This window comes from Cydia pomonella, chromosome 4 (genome assembly GCF_033807575.1).
Source record: "Cydia pomonella isolate Wapato2018A chromosome 4, ilCydPomo1, whole genome shotgun sequence".
In the NCBI taxonomy this organism is placed as follows: Eukaryota; Metazoa; Arthropoda; class Insecta; order Lepidoptera; family Tortricidae; genus Cydia; species Cydia pomonella.
The window spans coordinates 6,418,907-6,438,483 of NC_084706.1; the positions used below are offsets into that span (position 1 = coordinate 6,418,907).

The 19,577-nt window shown below is 35.6% G+C and overlaps 2 protein-coding genes across 2 annotated transcripts; both read right to left on the reverse strand.

Annotated features, from left to right (window-relative positions):
- Nucleotides 1–3,167: 3,167 nt before the first annotated feature.
- LOC133517434 (uncharacterized) lies at nt 3,168–8,303 on the reverse strand. Its single transcript, XM_061850750.1, has 3 exons — nt 6,689–8,303; nt 4,738–4,947; nt 3,168–3,380 (listed from the first exon to the last, which is right to left on the reverse strand). The coding sequence occupies exons 1-3, from the start codon at nt 7,539–7,541 to the stop codon at nt 3,217–3,219; spliced, it is 1,227 nt and encodes a 408-aa protein (XP_061706734.1). The 5' UTR covers nt 7,542–8,303; the 3' UTR covers nt 3,168–3,216.
- Nucleotides 8,304–8,690: 387 nt separating this feature from the next.
- LOC133517435 (uncharacterized) lies at nt 8,691–14,897 on the reverse strand. The gene is made up of 4 exons (XM_061850751.1): nt 13,967–14,897; nt 12,554–12,614; nt 11,861–12,077; nt 8,691–9,831 (listed from the first exon to the last, which is right to left on the reverse strand). The coding sequence occupies exons 1-4, from the start codon at nt 14,833–14,835 to the stop codon at nt 9,668–9,670; spliced, it is 1,311 nt and encodes a 436-aa protein (XP_061706735.1). The 5' UTR covers nt 14,836–14,897; the 3' UTR covers nt 8,691–9,667.
- Between the last annotated feature and the right edge of the window lie 4,680 nt (nt 14,898–19,577).

Here is a 19,577-nt window from a genome sequence, read left to right on the forward strand (position 1 = left end):
AAGAAGTTATCAGCTCTCATGTAGCGCCAAGCTTCTAACTCTTTCGCTACCCACATGGGCGTAACGTGAAAAATGTATTCACTGTTCATTACCTTTCTGTGGTTCAGTAATTGTTGTAGTAAGGAAACGGCCAAGTAACCTATTAAGGTGTAGAGTTTGTGAAGTTTGGCCTTGAAGAGTTATAAGTTTGAGTTTACATGAGAACTGATTACTTTTTGAAAGTACGAGCCATATGGCCTGCCTCGGGATGGCAACATTTTACATGACAATGTTTTTGGTGGAATTTCACTTCTTTTCGTAAGTTGATTATGACAATATTTTGATAAATAATACATTTTTTCTTTCTTTTTTTGGAGCTGTATCGGTTTTCAATCCTTCAAAATTTGCGGAACTTTCCTCCAAACTTCCATCCCCTAGTTTAAGGAGTTGGGGGGGTAAAAGTTCCCAGTTTTAGATTGTTTTGTTGTTGTTTGTGTACTAATACTAGCTTAAATACAAATATCAGCTTTATAGGAATTCAGGAAATACCCTAAGAATCTTGATGATCATCAATCAGATACAAAACCGTTTTTAGGGTTCCGTAGTCAACTAGGAACCCTTATAGTTTCGCCATGTCCGTCTGTCTGTCTCTCTGTCCGAGGCTTTGCTCCGTGGTCGTTAGTGCTAGAAAGCTGAAATTCGGCATGAATATATATATCAATAAAGCCGACAAGTCGTACAATAAAAACTAAAATTTTTTTTTTTTTTGAGGTTACCTCCCCTACACGTAAAGTGGGGGTGATTTTTTTTTTGCTTCAACCCTACATTGTGGGGTATCGTTGGAAAGGTCTTTCAAAACTAATAGGGGTCTTCAACAAACATTTTTTGATAAAGTGAATCTATTCGGAGATCATCGCTCCGAAAGAAAAAAAAATTGTCCCCCCCTCTAACTTTGGAACCATAGGTCCAAAAAATATGAAAAAAATCGTGGAAGTAGAGCTTAAGAAAGACATTAAATGAAAACTATAGCGGACATGATCAGTTTAGCTGTTTTTGAGTTATCGCAAAAAGTTTCCCCTTCATAGTAAAAAGACTTACTTTAATTAGGTACTGATTATGCAAATTTGCCTATTTGTTTAACTCGCGTGAAAGGTACCGTTTCATCCCTTGGTTATCAATTTACTATACTTAAAGCTCCAGTTTAGCTTATTGTGACGGAAGAGTAACTACGGAACCCTACACAAGGCAAGTGTGCACAGTCGGAAATTTCTTATTAGATAATTATAATTATTGATTAACTATCTTCAAAACGGAGTTAATATGTATACCAGTGTCTTTGGGAAATTAACTTAGTTTATGCTCAGGAATGTGCCTTAAGTACTTTTTGCCTAGTAAGTTAATACCTAGTTGGTTACTAAATTCTGTTACTACAATAATCTTTAACTACATAAAATATACGAACGAAAGTTGAATAAACTATATATTAAAATGAAGTCAACGAGTGGGGGGCGGGTTTAGGGTCGGCAGAGCGCATGTAACTCTTCTGGAGTTGCAGGCGTACATAGGCTACGGAGACTGCTTACCATCAGGCGTGCCGTATGCTTGTTTGCTACCGACGTAGTATAAAAAAAAGTACACAAAATCAGGAATTACATATGATAATATCATTCAAAATGGCCTCCTCTGGCCTTGACACAGGCCCTCAAACGACGAGGCCAGTCATCAATAGCGGCACGCACGATTTTCATGTCTAATTCCATCACTGTCTTAACTATGGCCCGCTTGAGGGAGGGAAGATTTGTGTGGGGTTTAGCACAGGCCTTCTCCTCAATAACCTGCCATATGACATAATTCAGGGGGTTAAGGTCCAGGCTGGAGGACGGCTAGTCTTCGTGGGCAATAAAGTCAATTTTGTTCCTTCGAAACCAGGCTTGAATTGTTTTTGCCTTATGTGCAGGAGCTGAGTCCTGTTGAAAGACCCATAGCTGGTTTTGAAATAGGGTGTGGCTTAAGGGCTTCACTATTGGTTCGAGAACGGTTTCCTGGTAAACTTTGGCCCAAGTTTTCACACCTTTTTCACAGAAATGAACCTGTGTTAGCCCTGAGTATGACGCACCCAGCCAAGTCATCACATAAGAGGGATGATGGCCTCATTGCACTCTCGGAACAGCCGCAATTGCCTCTTTACTGTTTTTTGCATACACTCTGTCATTCTGGCGATTACAACATTCTTCAATGGAAAAAAAATTTTCATCTGTAAATAGTATGTTTCGGTCGCCATTTTGTGCGTACAACTTCAATAGCACGCGACCTCTAGCCTCATAGTCTTGAATCGTCCATTAAGGAAATGAATGACCTTTTTGTCTGCGGTAAGCGTGTAGTCCAAGGTCTTCATTGATAACTTTTTTAGGGAGCTTCTCTTCACAGACATCTGTATTGCCAACAACTTTTGCTTCCGGACGGGGTTTCTTGCAATTCTCGCCTTCACTGCCTTTATTAGAGCTGGGGTCCGAACGGTGCGTGATCTTCCAGACCTCTTGCGGTCATCGAAGCTCTGAGTACTATTGTATCTATTAATTGTACGATAAACAAATATTTGTTGATTTTTAGGTTTTCAAGCAACTTCAAAATCATGTTTGGCGGGTGCCCACATTTGTGCAACGCAATTACTGCGATACGATTCTCTTTTAGACCCCAATCCATTATAGATTGCCAGAAGGTTGCCAGAGCTCAACGAGGGTGGGAGGGGGTTAGGGTCGGCAACGCGCATGTAACTCCTCTGGAGTTGCAGGCGTACATAGGCTACGGATACTGCTTACCATCAGGCAGGCCGTATGCTTGTTTGCCATCGACGTAGTGTAAAAAAAAAGATACAACGAGATAAGCGTTATGTGTGGTATATAATTATAGCTCACAAATCGACCACATTATGTCATTTCTTATTTTTTTGGTAGCATTTGTTTTAACGGAAATAAAGAGGTTGCAAATCGAGTAACAGAACTTAGTAACCAACTAGGTACATTTAGTAAAATGCTTACTAAACAATTATGTATATATTATTATGTTACTTGCAGCCTTTTAATAACGCCTTTTTGAGGATTGTACATATTTTCGTTTTACGTTTAGTACCTAATAAGGAACATAGCAGATAAGCCTTATATAAGTAAGTCAAATATTTAATGTTTGCATGTCAGAGTAAATAATTAGTAATTCCATATTCAATATATTTTATTAATTTCACGTAAATGAAAATTGTAGGATAATGACAAAAGCATTAGTTATAATGGCGAACATGTTGAGTAAGAGGCGCGCGTCCATGCTCCACATATTGTATACGCAGAAGCGGGGAGGGTCGCTTTCTATGAGATTCAGCATTTTCTTTGCTTTTTGTCGCAAGGGCCCTGAAAGAGGTTACATAAAGAGAAACAGGTGTATTTTGGCAGTATTTGGGTAATTACGAAAATGGTGTAATCCTGTAAATCATTTAAAAGTCACTCATATTCCGACGTAATAAGAGTCCCTTTTGGGAATTATCCACCACTTTTATTGTATCTTTTTTGGTTTTGGAATTACCCGAATATACCTTATTACCCATGAAACAGATTCGGGTGAAATGCAAAAAAAAATTACATAGTTAAGGAGCTGTAATTAGTCTTAAGTTAATAGTCTCCAATGTGTTACGACAATTTAGCAGTTTCTATTTAAGATACATACATGAAAGTATGTTGGTGTATGCTATAAACTCTTGGTTGTGTGTATGAATTAAGTACAATAAAAAAAAATACATCACAATTTACATGGTTAATTTTCGTAATACAATGGAATCAATTTGTTGGTTTTATTGTGTACCATATTATAATTATATTTGCATGCATTTAATTATGTTCTATTGCAAATAAAGTTATTGATTTACTGATTGCTACAAAGCAACCTTTTAGGCAACATATTCTTAACCACTATTAAATTATAAACACGGGACTTAATCGCGTATTGAGATCGTGAAAGTTTAAATCGATATTTTCTTAACCACTTAAACCATTGACATGTAACTAATAGCACAATCGGAATTGAACAATCCTCGAAATTTCTGGAACAGTCCTGAAATTTGGTATGTACATACATGTTTGGTACGCATTTTACTCTAATGGCTAACAATGGCCATGTACATTTCAGTCATGAGAAAATAAGTAAGGTCTGGCGGCTCTGGGCTCTTGCTCTATTATACCTACGAGTATATTCGCTATCATTACACTTGCTCGTAAACGGTGTGAAACTGTATGCCAGCATACTGGAATAAGCTATATTATGCCCACGGGCATAATAGATTTTTTTTTAATTTCTTTAGGCCGATGGGCATATTGGGCATAACTTTTTTTTTTCAAGTAGGTATAAATGAGTTTTACTTTTAAAATACTGAAGTTTTTATGTTTTTGTGTATCTTTATAGATATTTAATTTGATTAATTTAATAGCCGTCTAAAATATTTAATTTTCAATCGTTGCTGAATGGCGGATACGTCTGTGCCTTTGATGCCTAACCTGTCAAAAATGACAATATGGCGAACGCATGTTTGATATGTCACCGTATTTAAGAATTATTTTGCTTAAAATTTAGTGCTTTCCTCACACGTGTGATCTGTGATGAAACACATTGTGTTACGAGCGGTACATGAATTACGAAGTCGTGTTAATTAAAACTGACATTTGTTCGTAAATTCTTGTTTACCGCTCTTAATACACAATGTACTGTTATATTCACCGTCTAAATAACGTGACAGAATAGAGTTCGAGAGTTTTTTTGTATTGTTCACTTCACGCAGAAACATTTCGCTGCCGATGCTGAGCAACAGCAGCATACAGACGTGTAAAACAGTCATCGTGGCCGTGATCAAAAAGTCCAGTATCAGGGCTCTCTGAAAATTGTTTAACGGTATTAGTACGGTCACTTTAAATTTAAACCGAGATAAGCCTAGCCCAATTTATGGTATCTACATATGTTAGATTAGATTTCATAAAACAGAACTTTTCTTCAACTAAAGATTTTACGCAGGATTATTTGCATAAAGTTGGCTCTATAGAAAATTGAATCGAAAATACCTTAAATCGGTCTTGGCATGCTTTTGCTTAGAATAAATTCAGTTTAAACTATAGCATATATTATCAAACGACTTTACCAGCAGTTCAAATTTTCTATGGAAGGATAACCCTTCGTGCCTATATTTTTTAAATTTGTCGCTCTTTATCACAGACAGCCAGACTTTAAATCCGTACCAACTTGGCAAACAACATCAACAGAGTGTGGAACACAAAATTTAATATTTTTAATTATAACTGTGGTGTCGAAATAAATGTAACAGATGCGCTGGCAACAGTCATCAGCTGGCATGGCGCCGGCGGTATCACGAGTGCACTACATGGTGCAATAATTTGTTTTAGTTACAATGATGATTGGAAATCCACATCACAATATCTATCTTATGGAAGTTGATAGGCCTTGGTGTGGCAGCGTCACCATAAACATCAAATTCATAGGAAAATACAGTGTGTAAATCCCATACGAGCGATAAATTAAACTAGATATAAAGTGTATCCGTGTAATAATTTATTAAAAAGTTTATTTTTACGTGACACTTAATTATGACCCAGTAATTTTTTTCTAATTTATCGAGCAGCAAAGTACCGCAAATATTACGAGACATAACATGACATGACATTAGGAGATACGAGCTTTTTATAGTAACTGACAAATAGTGTTGACGTTGCGGGCCGAATTATTTAGTATGGTTAATATTTTCATTGTATTTCTAAGCAACATTTATTTACACTCGTCGACTGTAATGGTTGAATTAAGATTTTGTATGCCAAATTAAAATTGCGTATTTTTCATGTAAGGGCTCCCAACTCAACTATAATATTCATTTCGATACGCTGTAGTCAACTATAAAAAAAATAACCAATCACGTGCCGCCGCGCTCCTTTAGAAAAGACTGAACGGCCGCGGGGCGGTCCTTCGCGCGTTTATGTCTTTTGTACTACATTTTTTGTCTACTGAGATTATATATTATGAACTCGTAGAAAAAGTATTAAATTAATAAATAAAATAATTTATTTCAGACCAAGTTGATCCATAGCTTGTTAGTTACAGTGAGGATCTTAATAAGTATTGTATACAAAAATGATATAATCAAGCTTTTCAATCTCGTCCCTTACTACTACTAAGCTCTTATTATACAAGGTGTTTAGTCACCTGAAATAATTTTCGGGCTGTTTATATAGGTCACACTGAGCAACTTTTACTATAGGACCAATCAAAAATTTACTATCCCATAGAAAATGTCACAGTCAGACATCCAAAATGTATGAAACAGTATATTCACCCCGTAAATTATTGCAGATAACTAAATAAATACCAAGGTGTACAGGTACATGTGTCATGATTGTATAGTTAAAATACTATATTATGTCATAGGATCTATGCTAACTACCGTTTAAATATTCACCCGTATTGAATTTATATTGGCGCCGTCACACTTTTGGTGCAGTATTAGCTTAGACGAACTCTATGGGTAAGTATACGTACCAGAGGAATAGTGCTTTGCAGTGCAATAATTGTATATCGAAAAGTTACCACCAGATATGCAACAAATAACTGGCAAAATAAATAAATCTAAAAAAATACACATTTTCATTATTTATTGACCTCAAGTATTACGTAGTTTTATTGATAACAAAATATGTAGGTACCTGAAACCGATATTGGTTTTGAAAGGAAATAAATGTAGACAAAATCTCGTTTAAATACATGTCTGTCGCGCTCGATTCAAAATCGTGGCGGCGCGTATTGCTTATATTAATGGATTGTACAAGTAATGTCCTTCCTCCGATTTGCTCCGACTTCAAATGGTTGATAATGATAGAATTAACACGATGCATTCGATCAATGAAAAATTTAATGTGACTAGAACAGCAACCCATTTCGAAAATGAAAGTAACAAGAGTCCAGTTGTTGCCAAGTATCTCATGGACTCCGATAATTCCGTGGGTCAAGTATATAGTGATACAAATCAATGCGCTAAAGACTGACAACAACGAAAAAACTGTTGTGCGGTTATGCTTGTAGTGACTCATACTTAAGTTAACATCGTTTGACCAATTTATTTCCATAATTCGATCAATATTTTGCATTTTCTGGTACAATTCAACATTTCCCCGGTTGATAAATCGACAATGTAGTACACTAAGACAGAACGTGAAATGAAGGCTAGATAAACCTATAAGGTATATGTAGGTCAATTGGGGTTCGGTAAAATAATTTTTTGAATAGGTAACGATCAAGGATCTGCCAAGAAAAGTCGATGCAATAAGCAAGGTGATGGTGTATAACTTTTGAACAACCGTTGGAGCGGTCACTACTTGGTCGCGTATGTTCACTCGACACGATCCTAATATTATCTGGACAATACGAAATGGCGCAAATACTTTAATAACACCGTTGTTCAAAGTATCCTTTCCGGGCACATCTCGTGCTGTGAACATATTTATATTATTGACTAATGCAGACATATTAAAAGAATTTGGATTAGTATTTATTTCACTATAACGCGTCTTTATGATAGTACCTTTTAAACTAAAATGCCTGATACGTAATGACTAAGTTTGATTAGGCTCATCGGCAAAGAGAAGCTATTAACAACCTATAATAGTGATTGCTTTATTTATTCATATGAAAATATATTATGTTGATCTATTACGACTATTACCTATGTCCTATGGCAAATTACATCTAATAAGGATGACGCAGCCAAATTGTAAGAATTCGCCTTTTACCAACGGCGTCGTCATTTTACAAACTAGAAACGTTATGAAATTGCCGAAGGAAAATTGGTAGTGCGCTCTATGTAGTATCAACGTCAGACGTGATGGTTGCCTAAGGGTGACCATGGTTTGCTGTTTTACCAACTTATATTAAAATATCAAGGCATTTTCATTGTTTTGCTGTGCAGCGCCACGCGTGGTAAATTAAATAACAATTTGCATAACATTTCATGTTTGTAAAATGACGACGCCGTTTGTAAAAGGCGGAATCTTACAATTCGCCTGCGACATGGGTATCACTTCATCAGATCACAGATACCGACAGAACTTGGAATTTTTTGCTGGTTGCCTATGCCTTTCATATGACCTACTAAACTCCTTTATAAAACATGTGAAGTAGTTGAGGTACCTACCTACTAACTGTTCGTTAATTATTTTATCTACAAACATATCATAAACCTTCTATGATGCCTCAAAAATCCGTAAATAATGGCCAACATTACAAACTGTTTTGTTACAACAAATTTTTTATCTGTGAAAATGTTGTAATTGCTTATCAAAATCGATTTGGTAATGACATTAAAATTTCGAACATCTCTGAAAAAAAAAGCAATTCTATTCGACCTCTGTTCTAATATCAGTCGAGATGCCTGTTTGTTCGACATGAAATGTAAATTGTATACAATTTTGACAAATCTCGCATGTTAGTTTCATTAGTTTGTATCGAAAGATACGGAAATAGCAGAGTCTAGTTTGTCTCTGAAATTAAAAAACAAAAACTACGAATGCGTGACTTGCGTGAAAAAAGTTTTCATTTACCGCCATTTGATTTTACAGTTTATCTTTTAATTAGTAAACATAGAATAGGATAGTATAGTAATTAGTAACATAGTAACCGTTATTGTACAATTTAATAAAATAGATAATAGACATGAATTTAATTTACTCTGTACAAATTAATATTCTGTCGATCATGACATGTGAGTAGCTAGGTAGTGTCTAACACGAATGTCCTACACTGTTTTAATATGGAGGTCGAGTGAATGACAGTTACTTATGGATGTTTCGTTCACTCGGTCATAACTATAGTCATACATTGGTTACAGGTACTTTTCAAAGAAAACATGCCTCCAAGATCTTCTAAACATTGCCAAAATGTCGTATTAAAGGCGTTAGACAAAGTATCGAGAGGGAAGAAATATTTACGTATTTAGAATCTAATTAAAATAGCTGATATAGTAAGCCCGATCAATTGGACGACATACCTCCTCCGCCAGAAAAAAGATAAAAAGGATTTTATTTTTATTTTTTATTAGCCTATTTGTGTGTCCCACTGCTGGGCAAAAAGGAAATATCACTGAAAAAAATAATTAAAACAATCTGTTTCAAGTAGTGAATCTGTATATGAGGAAAGGCAAGAGTCGAGAGGAAGTACTAATGACGAGGCGCCTGAATATGAAACATTTTTAGTTTCGTATGTAGCAAGTTGACAAGAAGCGCTGGTGGCCTATCGGTTAGGGTGTGCGACTAGCTATCTGGAGATCGCGGATTCTAATCCCGGCTCGTCTCCTTGGTACGAATTTACTAAATAATTACTAATAATTATTCGAAACATCTCTCATAAGGTCATTAAAAATGGACAGGCTATAATATAACATAATTAACATATGTAGATATAGGATGTTTTATTTCACGTCGGGTTCGTCGGGTATCGGCCTTATCGCGTAGATATAATTTACCTTACCTACTACGCTAGTATTTTTTAAACATCAACCTTTTCAAATCAACCTACATGATTCATTATATTAAGCTACGTACCTATTTAATATAGTACCTACGTACACGCAAGTTGAAACGCAAACTATTATAAATATTTACAGGAAAGCAAATTGCAGAAGAATGACTAATATGGTGGAGATGATATTGAATAAGTTGAGCAGGAGTTTCGCGTCAACACGCCACATCTCGTACACCGAGAAGCACGGGGGCGACTCCTCTATCAACTTCAGCATTTTCTTGGCTTTTGTTCTGAAAGGACCTGTAACACGATAGGGAAGGTGATTAAAGAGGAGAGGAATCGATGTGGCCACTGGGTACTGGGTACCTACATAGTAAGGCTGCGCTGCGGTCTGCTTGACCAGACGCCGCTCGCGACCGACGACATCGACCGTACGACGCACTGTGGTATGTAATATATCTGATTACCACCAAACGAATTACTTATAAGTGTAGAGCAATCTAATACTGTTTGTATGATACGTGGCAGTCGTCCGCCGTAGGCAACGTGTAGTCAAGCAGACCAGCATCCGCATCCACGTCGGGCAGTGTCAGTCGTCTGTCGTGATGTCACGGCACACTGGTCGTCGCAGGTCGCAGGTGGCATTTTAAGGTGACATTCCGATGTCAACTGCTGATGAACGTCATGTCAACGTGAACCTGAATGTCACTCATTTTATCTAGGAAATTTATAGATACAGCGGCGGTAACAACGACACCGCAACAGCAATGCAGCTGCAGTTGGTATGCGAACGCACCTTAAAGCAGACCGTATGTGTTTTTTATAGGTATATTACTTTTATATCTATATTAGCCGTTACCCGCGACGCGTAGATTTTTATTTTGGTTGTTATATGCCTAATCTGCATGAACATTGAATATTGTACAGCAAAAGATAGTAGCAAGATCACAGTAAAGTAATTTCTTAATTCGACAGTATGGGCCATATTTGCCTGGCATTGTGACATGACATTGTGATGTCTTTCTACGCTATAGTAGGTATAATAAAATAGGTGTGTACGAGTATAAAGGTTTTGTATAAATTGGTTGAAATATGACGATATTTGCTAATGAAGTATGAAATAATCACGCTGGCTAAAAACTTTATTCGAAAACGCTGCCTGATATAATTTTGAGATGTAACAACACAATGTATGGTGGAATTGTCTTTCTTTCATTGGTCTACAAAAAATCCCCAATGGTGTATGCGGTGTATATCTATCTTTCCAGGATAATTTTCTATACCCATTTAAAGCAGTTAAAATAAGTTTTTGGCAAATAATTGATTTTTGGTACAAGCTTTTATCGCTGACTGTACTTTTTTCCACAGGCAACTAATAATTACACCCAAACGCAATTAGGTTGCGTTGTTTTATCACAGAGTTCCTATGGCTACCTCCTGTCTCCATCATCAGATCAGTTCGATGGTACCATAATATTGCATTGTCACCCGACTTACATATTATGCAAATTTTCAGCTTCATTGGAAACCGGGAAGTGGGTCAAATTTAACTAGCAAGATTTGTCCCATACATACTAACAGGGCAAGTTAAATAAAAGCTTGAAAAAGCCATAAACTTCCTTTTTAAATAACTGCCATCATTAACATTTATTATAAGTTATATGAATTTAATTATTTGATTTTTAATTTTCATATCGTTGTAATGACTAATGAATCTATGTATAATTATTTTAACAGTATTTGAATGTATTGATATACTTTTAATTAACAACTAGTATGTAAGCGCCTTGGACACGATCTGTACCTTATGCTTATGTACTTTAATAAATAAATCAATCAATATGAATGTTAAAGTAAAATCTGTTAGTGCCAATTTTTACCACCCCGATCGCTTACCCCCGCCATGCACTTCACACGGTGCCAATATGTTGGGTGAGGAAGCTGCCAGCTCTGTTGTCACCGGTGACGTTGACCAACCGTTTGGATAAATTGCGGAACAGGCCTTGTGCCGCTGCTAGACCCTACGGACCAAGAGCCTCGACGCCAACACCAGCAAAGTTGTAATTTGCGTCGAGGCCCCTGTATTTCCGCTTCTTGACGGCCTCGGCCACCACGGCAGAAGCGTCTGCCTTGTTCATAGTACCGTGAAGGTGGGACGGTGCCAGAATGTCCACGCAGGTCGCATGACACACGTCCCAAACTCCACTGTTAATTTATTATTGCTTCATTTAAACAAGAGAGATGGCACAAATAATATATGCTCACGCAGGTTGCCACCATATCAGGCAGATCAAGTAGGTTTATTAGTAACCAACACTAATATTCGTACCGTCAATGTGGCGCGACAAAACGGATATCGTCAGCTTCTTTGTTTTATCACCTTCTCGAACAAATAACTCGCTCTGTATACATAGACCCACTAGAACAATTGCCTTTACGAGAGCTATTACGGCAATATGCAGTAAATCCAGGCTGAGAATTCGCTGAAAACACACACAACAAACACGACGTAAATGAAAGTTTATATGGGTTATGTAATAAAGGTCCTATTGTAAAAACATCGTGAAAGTGCAAGCTTCCTTTGTTCAAGGTCCACCTACTTATAGTCAAATATTATGTACCCATTAGGTACCTAAATTTATTTGATAATACGAGATATGTAAGAGATAGATACGATATGCTATAAAAGTAAAAATAAAGTACTCTAGGAACATAATTTTACCACGTCAACACCAATATTATTGTTATCTTGTAAAGACTGCAAGGCAAATACAGCGTACTTAATAGTAAACAGAATCCAGCCCACAGATGAGACAGTAAATAAAAATACCTGGAACAATATTCTAATTAAATGTATGGATAAAATAAAGAAATTAATAGAAATCAATTCAAGTGCAGTTTAAAGTATTACTTTTATATAAGTATGAGTATTACGACTAACACACATCGCCTGATTTCACTAAGTGGCATAAATAAAAATCAGTAGGTGGATAGAGGTTATAGGAACAATGCAATAACAAACCCACATACCCCATACAAAAGAATTTTCATTTCTCATGCTCTGAAAGTGGATTATCGTTGTACTGTGGAGTATGCAGAAAGTGATTCATTCAAGTGTTTTTTTTTTTCGTTTTTACTATAATCTATTAAAATTTGGTTTTAAATGGATTTGTTTTACAATTTCCACTCTGATTTTTAACTGCCCATAGGCCACGGATTTCCACTGGCTACGATCCTGACATTACCTCTTTCGCTTCCTTCATTTTCATAACATTTCTCATACACGCTCGTTGGTTTAGGGTGCTCTTTCTTCAGGATTTCCCCGATTTGATCATAGGAACTCCGCCGAGGTCTACCCCTTCCAGCTCCCTCTTCTACTTCACCTTTATACACTCTCGTTGTTAACCTTCTTTCACTCACTCTTTCCACGTGTCCAAACCATCTCAACATACCTTTCTCAATTTTTGTCACTACATCTTCGTTCAGTCCACACTTTTCCCTTATCACACTGTTTCTAATTTTCATACCACACACACTTCTCAACGCTCTGATTTCCACTGCATTCACTTGGCTCTGATGCCTCTCATTTCATAAAAGCGGGATGTAATTTTCTTGTACAAATTATTAAATAATTTAATTGATTCCGAAGATCTTCTCAGCGAGGTGTTATTTAGATGGCCTACGTATCGTACACTTCTTTCTATTCGTACGTACGTTCGTACGTTCTTTGCTATTCGTTCCATTTACTCGCAAAAAATATGTAAACAACAAATTATTAGCAAGAGCATGCAATATTTACAACAAGAAATATTAACACATTTACTTGTTCCATATCTACTTAGTAGCTCGTAATAAAATTGTAAGCTTGTCTTGTATTGTTCTAAACTCAAAATTGTATTTGAATTTTAATTATAACTGTACCTATTGTTTGAAATTTCTTCGAAAGTATGCTGGTTATAATTGATAATAATCGTGCGCGTGTACTGTCTTATTTACTGAATGTTACTGTTAAATTCTACTTTAAATTAAAAATACCCAATAATTGTAATTTTTTCGGAGCAAAGGAATTATTTCGGAAGTATTAGCTATAAGTGGAAACTGTTTTGGCTTATGTTCTAACTTTATCTGCTGATGTGCTGTATGTTTCCCAAATAAATAAATAACGATACTCATCAATTGATTCAACTGCTAATTTCATAAATAACGATATTTTACCTAAATTGTTATTTGAAAGTATAATTATAGCATCTTGAGGGGGCTCAAGAAATGCTATAAAAGTTTATAGTTAGTCATGTTTTTTTTAATGCACATGTATTTTACTTTCCTCGTATTTGAAATAAAAAGTAGAGTGTTTAACTCGGGTGAAAGGCACCATCCTTTGGTTAACAATATACTATTCCGGCTATTCCTGCAAGAGGACGTTACATCCAACTACGAGCTTACCTGAAATTGGTACTGATTTTTAAATGCATGAATACCATCAAAAAGTTCGTCTAGACAACGGTCTACCATATTAGATTCGTATTTTTCACAAAAAACTTGCGTGGTATAATTTATATATTTAAAATGAACAGTAATTGTGTAATTTATCAACTGGAGCCGGGTGGTGAAATATATCATGTAACTAGCGCAGCAGCTTATTTCAAATATTAGGGTTTCCATAGCCCAGAATGTTGCAATGAGTTCCATTATTCCAAACTTATCTTTTACAAGAAAAGCTCCCAACACGACTGAGACAAAGGTAACCGCTACTTGAGCGAACACTACTGCACGATTGTATTTATAGTGTTGGTGGTATATTTGTTCATTTTTACCAAGTTTCATAATACGGTCAATTTCTTGCATTTTAATGTATAATTGCACATTACGCTCGTTATTGAAAAATCTAGCATGTAGAATGCTAAGCGAAAATACGCCGAGTAGTCCACAGATTCCACTTGTCCATAAGCTTGTCATTTCGTGTTCGGAATAAAATATCGTTGAATATATTTGTTGGACATTGTTAGTGGAAATAATTGTCATAGTAATGCAGGTGATAGTGTACAACTTTTGGAGCAACGTTGGCGGGGTGACAAACCGGTATTTAATGTCCACACGACATGATCCAAGTATTTTTTGGACAACACGGTACGGTTGAAATAGTCTTATGAACTTTTCGTCCAAGATATCATATGAAAGATATTCAGATAATTGGTTACTTCTTGCTGTAAATACCATAGTTAGGCTAAAACTGTTGGAAAGATATACATAAAACGAGCCTCTAGTCACCACAACTGAATATTGAGGCTTGTTATGGGCCATCATTCATGGCTAAACAAAATTATATATATTAAACACTTACCAATATTAACATTACATTATAATATAATATAGAGGTAATTAAGAATTCATGTTACATTAACTCCATTATAATTTATAATTGAAATAGCATCGCTTTATTTCAAGTAATTTTGTATTATTATCCATAATTCTTAAAAAAAAAACTTTATCAAAACATAATAATATAATTTATTAATGTAAAATAATTGGGTAATCTTCAATCGATGTTCATACATATTGGCAGTAACTTATATATTGATATCTAGAATTACGGTTACGGCCCGATTCGAAGAATGAGGTACGATAACGAAGAGTTCTGTCCGCGTAGCCAACGTGCATATCTTTCACGCTCTGTGGTGAACGAAACACAACTGTCACAGTCGCACTAATATGGAAGAGTGATAGAGAGAGAGGGCTACGCTACGCTACGGAGCGTTAACGATTGTAACATTGGCTACGCGGCCTGGTTTACGGAATAAAGTGTACGCCACACACACACACACACACACACACAGCCATTTGTAAGGCATTGCTGACATGTATATGGCATTTTTTCGACATTGTATGGCAGTATCGTCATTTTTAGGGTTCCGTAGCCAAATGGCAAAAAACGGAACCCTTATAGATTCGTCATGTCCGTCTGTCTGTCCGATTCTGTCACAGCCACTTTTTTCCGAAACTATAAGAGCTGTACTGTTCAAACTTGGTAAGTAGATGTATTCTATGAACCGCATTAGGATGTTTACACAAAAATAGAAAAAAAACAATAAATTTTGGGGGTTCCCCATACTTAGAACTGAAACTCAAAAAATCTTTTTTCATCAAACCCATACGTGTGGGGTATCTATGGATAGGTCTTCAAAAATGATATTGAGGTTTCTAATATCATTTTTTTCTAAAATGAATAGTTTGCGCGAGAGACACTTCCAAAGTGGTAAAATGTGTGTCCCCCCCCCCCGTAACTTCTAAAATAACAAAATGAAAAATCTAAAAAAAATATATGATATACATTGCCATGTAAACTTCCACCGAAAATTGGTTTGAACGAGATCTAGTAAGTAGTTTTTTTTTAATACGTCATGAAATTAAAAAAAAAAAATTTTTTTCATCATACCCATACGTGTGGGGTATCTATGGATAGGTCTTCAAAAATGATATTAATGTTTCTAATATCATTTTTTTCTAAACTGAATAGTTTGCGCGAGAGAACCTTCCAAAGTGAAAAAAAGTGTGTCCCCCCCCCCCGTAACTTCTAAAATAACAGAATGAAAAATCTAAAAAAAAATATATGATATACATTGCCATGTAAACTTCCACCGAAAATTGGTTTGAACGAGATCTAGTAAGTAGTTTTTTTTTAATACGTCATGAAATTAAAAAAAAAAAAATTTTTTCATCGTACCCATACGTGTGGGGTATCTATGGATAGGTCTTCAAAAATGATATTAATGTTTCTAATATCATTTTTTTCTAAACTGAATAGTTTGCGCGAGAGAACCTTCCAAAGTGAAAAAAAGTGTGTCCCCCCCCTGTAACTTCTAAAATAACAGAATGAAAAATCTAAAAAAAATATATGATATACATTACCATGCAAACTTCCACCGAAAATTGTTTTGAACGAGATCTAGTGAGTAGTTTTTTTTTTAATACGTCATAAAATTTAAAAAAAAATTTTTTCATCAAACATATACGTGTAAGGTATGTATGGATAGGTCTTCAAAAATGATAGTTAGGTTCCTAATATCATTTTTTTCTAAACTGAATAGTTTGCGCGAGAGACACTTCCAAAGTGGTAAAATGTGTGTCCAAAGTGGTAAAATGTTGAACAAGATCTAGTAAGAAGATTTTTTTTTAATACGTCTTAAATTGTACGGAACCCTTCATGCGCGAGTCCGACTCGCACTTGGCCGCTTTTTATACCACTAATCAGGCATTTGCAATGTCGATAAAAATGTTTTATGGCCAATTTTTGTAGAACTTGATCATAATGGAACTCTTCAACGACGCATAGTTCCCGCTAGCCGATGTGTCGTCTTCGTTGTTTCTTAGGCAAATTAGCTTATCAAGACAATTTTTTTTCAAGCTCGAGATCTTTTTGTAGAATCTATGAGGAATCGAAAAATTCCTCAAATGTTAAAGGCATACATTATAGTAATTTTTGTATTTTCTTTAACAAATCAAGCACTTATATTTAAAAAAAGTGACATTTGATGAAGTGGAACTGCTGATGATGTTCAGAATGGAACTCTTCAACGACGCATAGTTCACGTTTGGCGATTTGTCCTCTTCGCTATGTTTATTAAGCAAATTAGATTATCAAGACATTTTTTTTAATTTCATTGTATGAAATCCAAAATTGAAACCGTTTTTTTAGGGTTCCGTAGCCAAATGGCAAAAAACGGAACCCTTATAGATTCGTCATGTCCGTCTGTCTGTCCGATTCTGTCACAGCCACTTTTTTCCGAAACTATAAAAGCTATACTGTTCAAACTTGGTAAGTAGATGTATTCTATGAACCGCATTATGATGTTCACACAAAAATAGAAAAAAAACAATAAATTTTGGGGGTTCCCCATACTTAGAACTGAAACTCAAAAAATCTTTTTTCATCAAACTCATACGTGTGGGGTATCTATGGATAGGTCTTTAAAAATGATATTGAGGTTTCTAATATCATTTTTTTCTAAACTGAAAAGTTTGCGCGAGAGACACTTCCAAAGTGGTAAAAAGTGTGTCCCCCCCCCCGTAACTTCTAAAATAACAGAATGAAAAATCTAAAAAAAATATATGATATACATTGCCATGCAAACTTCCACCGAAAATTGGTTCGAACGAGATCTAGTAAGTAGTTTTTTTTTAATACGTCATAAAAATTTAAAAAAAAAAATTTTTTCATCAAACCCATACGTGTGGGGTATCTATGGATAGGTCTTCAAAAATGATATTTAGGTTTCTAATATCATTTTTTTCTAAACTGAATAGTTTGCGCGAGAGACACTTCCAAAGTGAAAAAATGTGTGTCCCCCCCCCTGTAACTTCTAAAATAACAGAATGAAAAATCTAAAAAAAATATATGATATACATTGCCATGCAAACTTCCACCGAAAATTGGTTCGAACGAGATCTAGTAAGTAGTTTTTTTTTAATACGTCATAAAAATTAAAAAAAAAATTTTTTTTCATCAAACCCATACGTGTGGGGTATCTATGGATAGGTCTTCAAAAATGATATTTAGGTTCCTAACATCATTTTTTTCTAAACTGAATAGTTTGCGCGAGAGACAGTTCCAAAGTGGTAAAATGTGTGTCCAAAGTGGTAAAATGTTGAACAAGATCTAGCAAGTAGATTTTTTTTTAATACGTCTTAAATGGTACGGAACCCTTCATGCGCGAGTCCGACTCGCACTTGGCCGCTTTTTTTCTTATAAATTATTATGTAAAAAGTTACCATAAGGCTCGCACTGTCAAAAAGTTAGCAGGTCTCTTCTAGGGCCAAGCTTCTAACTCTACAAGCCTACACCTTAGTCAAAATATATGGCTTGGCCGTTTCGCTACCGCCACATGGGTGTAAGGTGAAAAATGTATTCACTATTCATTATTTTTTATTATACAATACTACTTGTAGTAACGAAACGGCCAAGCCACATATATATTTTGACTTTTGACTAAGGTGTACAGTGAACTAGCACTATTCTTAGTGTCCGCAAGGCCCGTTCTTAGATATATGGCAATGGGTGTCATAGTAAAATCGATACCTTAATATTAAGATATCAAAAAACGTTTAATTAATGTCTAAAGCACGTTACGAGTACTCCATGAGTAACATCACATCAAAAGCTTTTTTTTTTTGCTCTGGAGGTGCAGGCGTACATAGGCTACGGAGACTGCTTACCATCAGGCGGGCCGTATGCTTGTTTGCCACCGACGTAGTATAAAAAATAAAATTATTAATATGAAAAAAAAAAAGTTAAAACGGTCTCATAAAAGTTCGACGTGCGCTGAGTTTAGTTTTAAAGGCCCAGAAATTTAGTCGTTATCAATTAATGATTATTCGGACACTGTGTTTTACCACTAAAAATAGTTTTTTACCTTATTGAAGAATAATTGATGGTTCCGGACGCCATATCTAATTTAGTTCTATTTGTTATTTTTTGATACATGTAATCTCTATACCTCTATCGTAAAATGGAACGCATTAATTAGCGACAGTAGGTAGGGTAGCTTTTTTTAATATTTTTGACGTTTATAAAAGCGAGTTGAAGATAGATCGATTGGATGGCAACTGTCGATTTGTGTACTCAAAACCCTCGCCAGAGCCATCCCAGCATCAGCTCGCCATTGGAGAGTGTTACCAACCAGCTGTTCGACGTGCAGAGACCGGGTGAGTTGGCTTTTGATTGATTCGTTTTCACTGGCATTAGATTGGTAAATTTTCTCGCTAAAAAGAATTTCCCTACTCGAGGGCGATTGTACGATAATCATGTAAACAATGAATTATATTCATATATCTTACTATAGACTAATTAAACCACTTAGTGAACGTCGTACTTAATATATCATACACTAAATACGACGTTCGTACGTACGTCGTTTAATATAGTCGGTATGGGGGCTTTTAAACTTAATATTTTAGATATTACTAATTTTATTTAAAGAAAGTATAAAATGCAATGTTGCTCATTGGGTAACATTCAATATAAGTTTAAAGTTTTTTTATACGGAACGTTG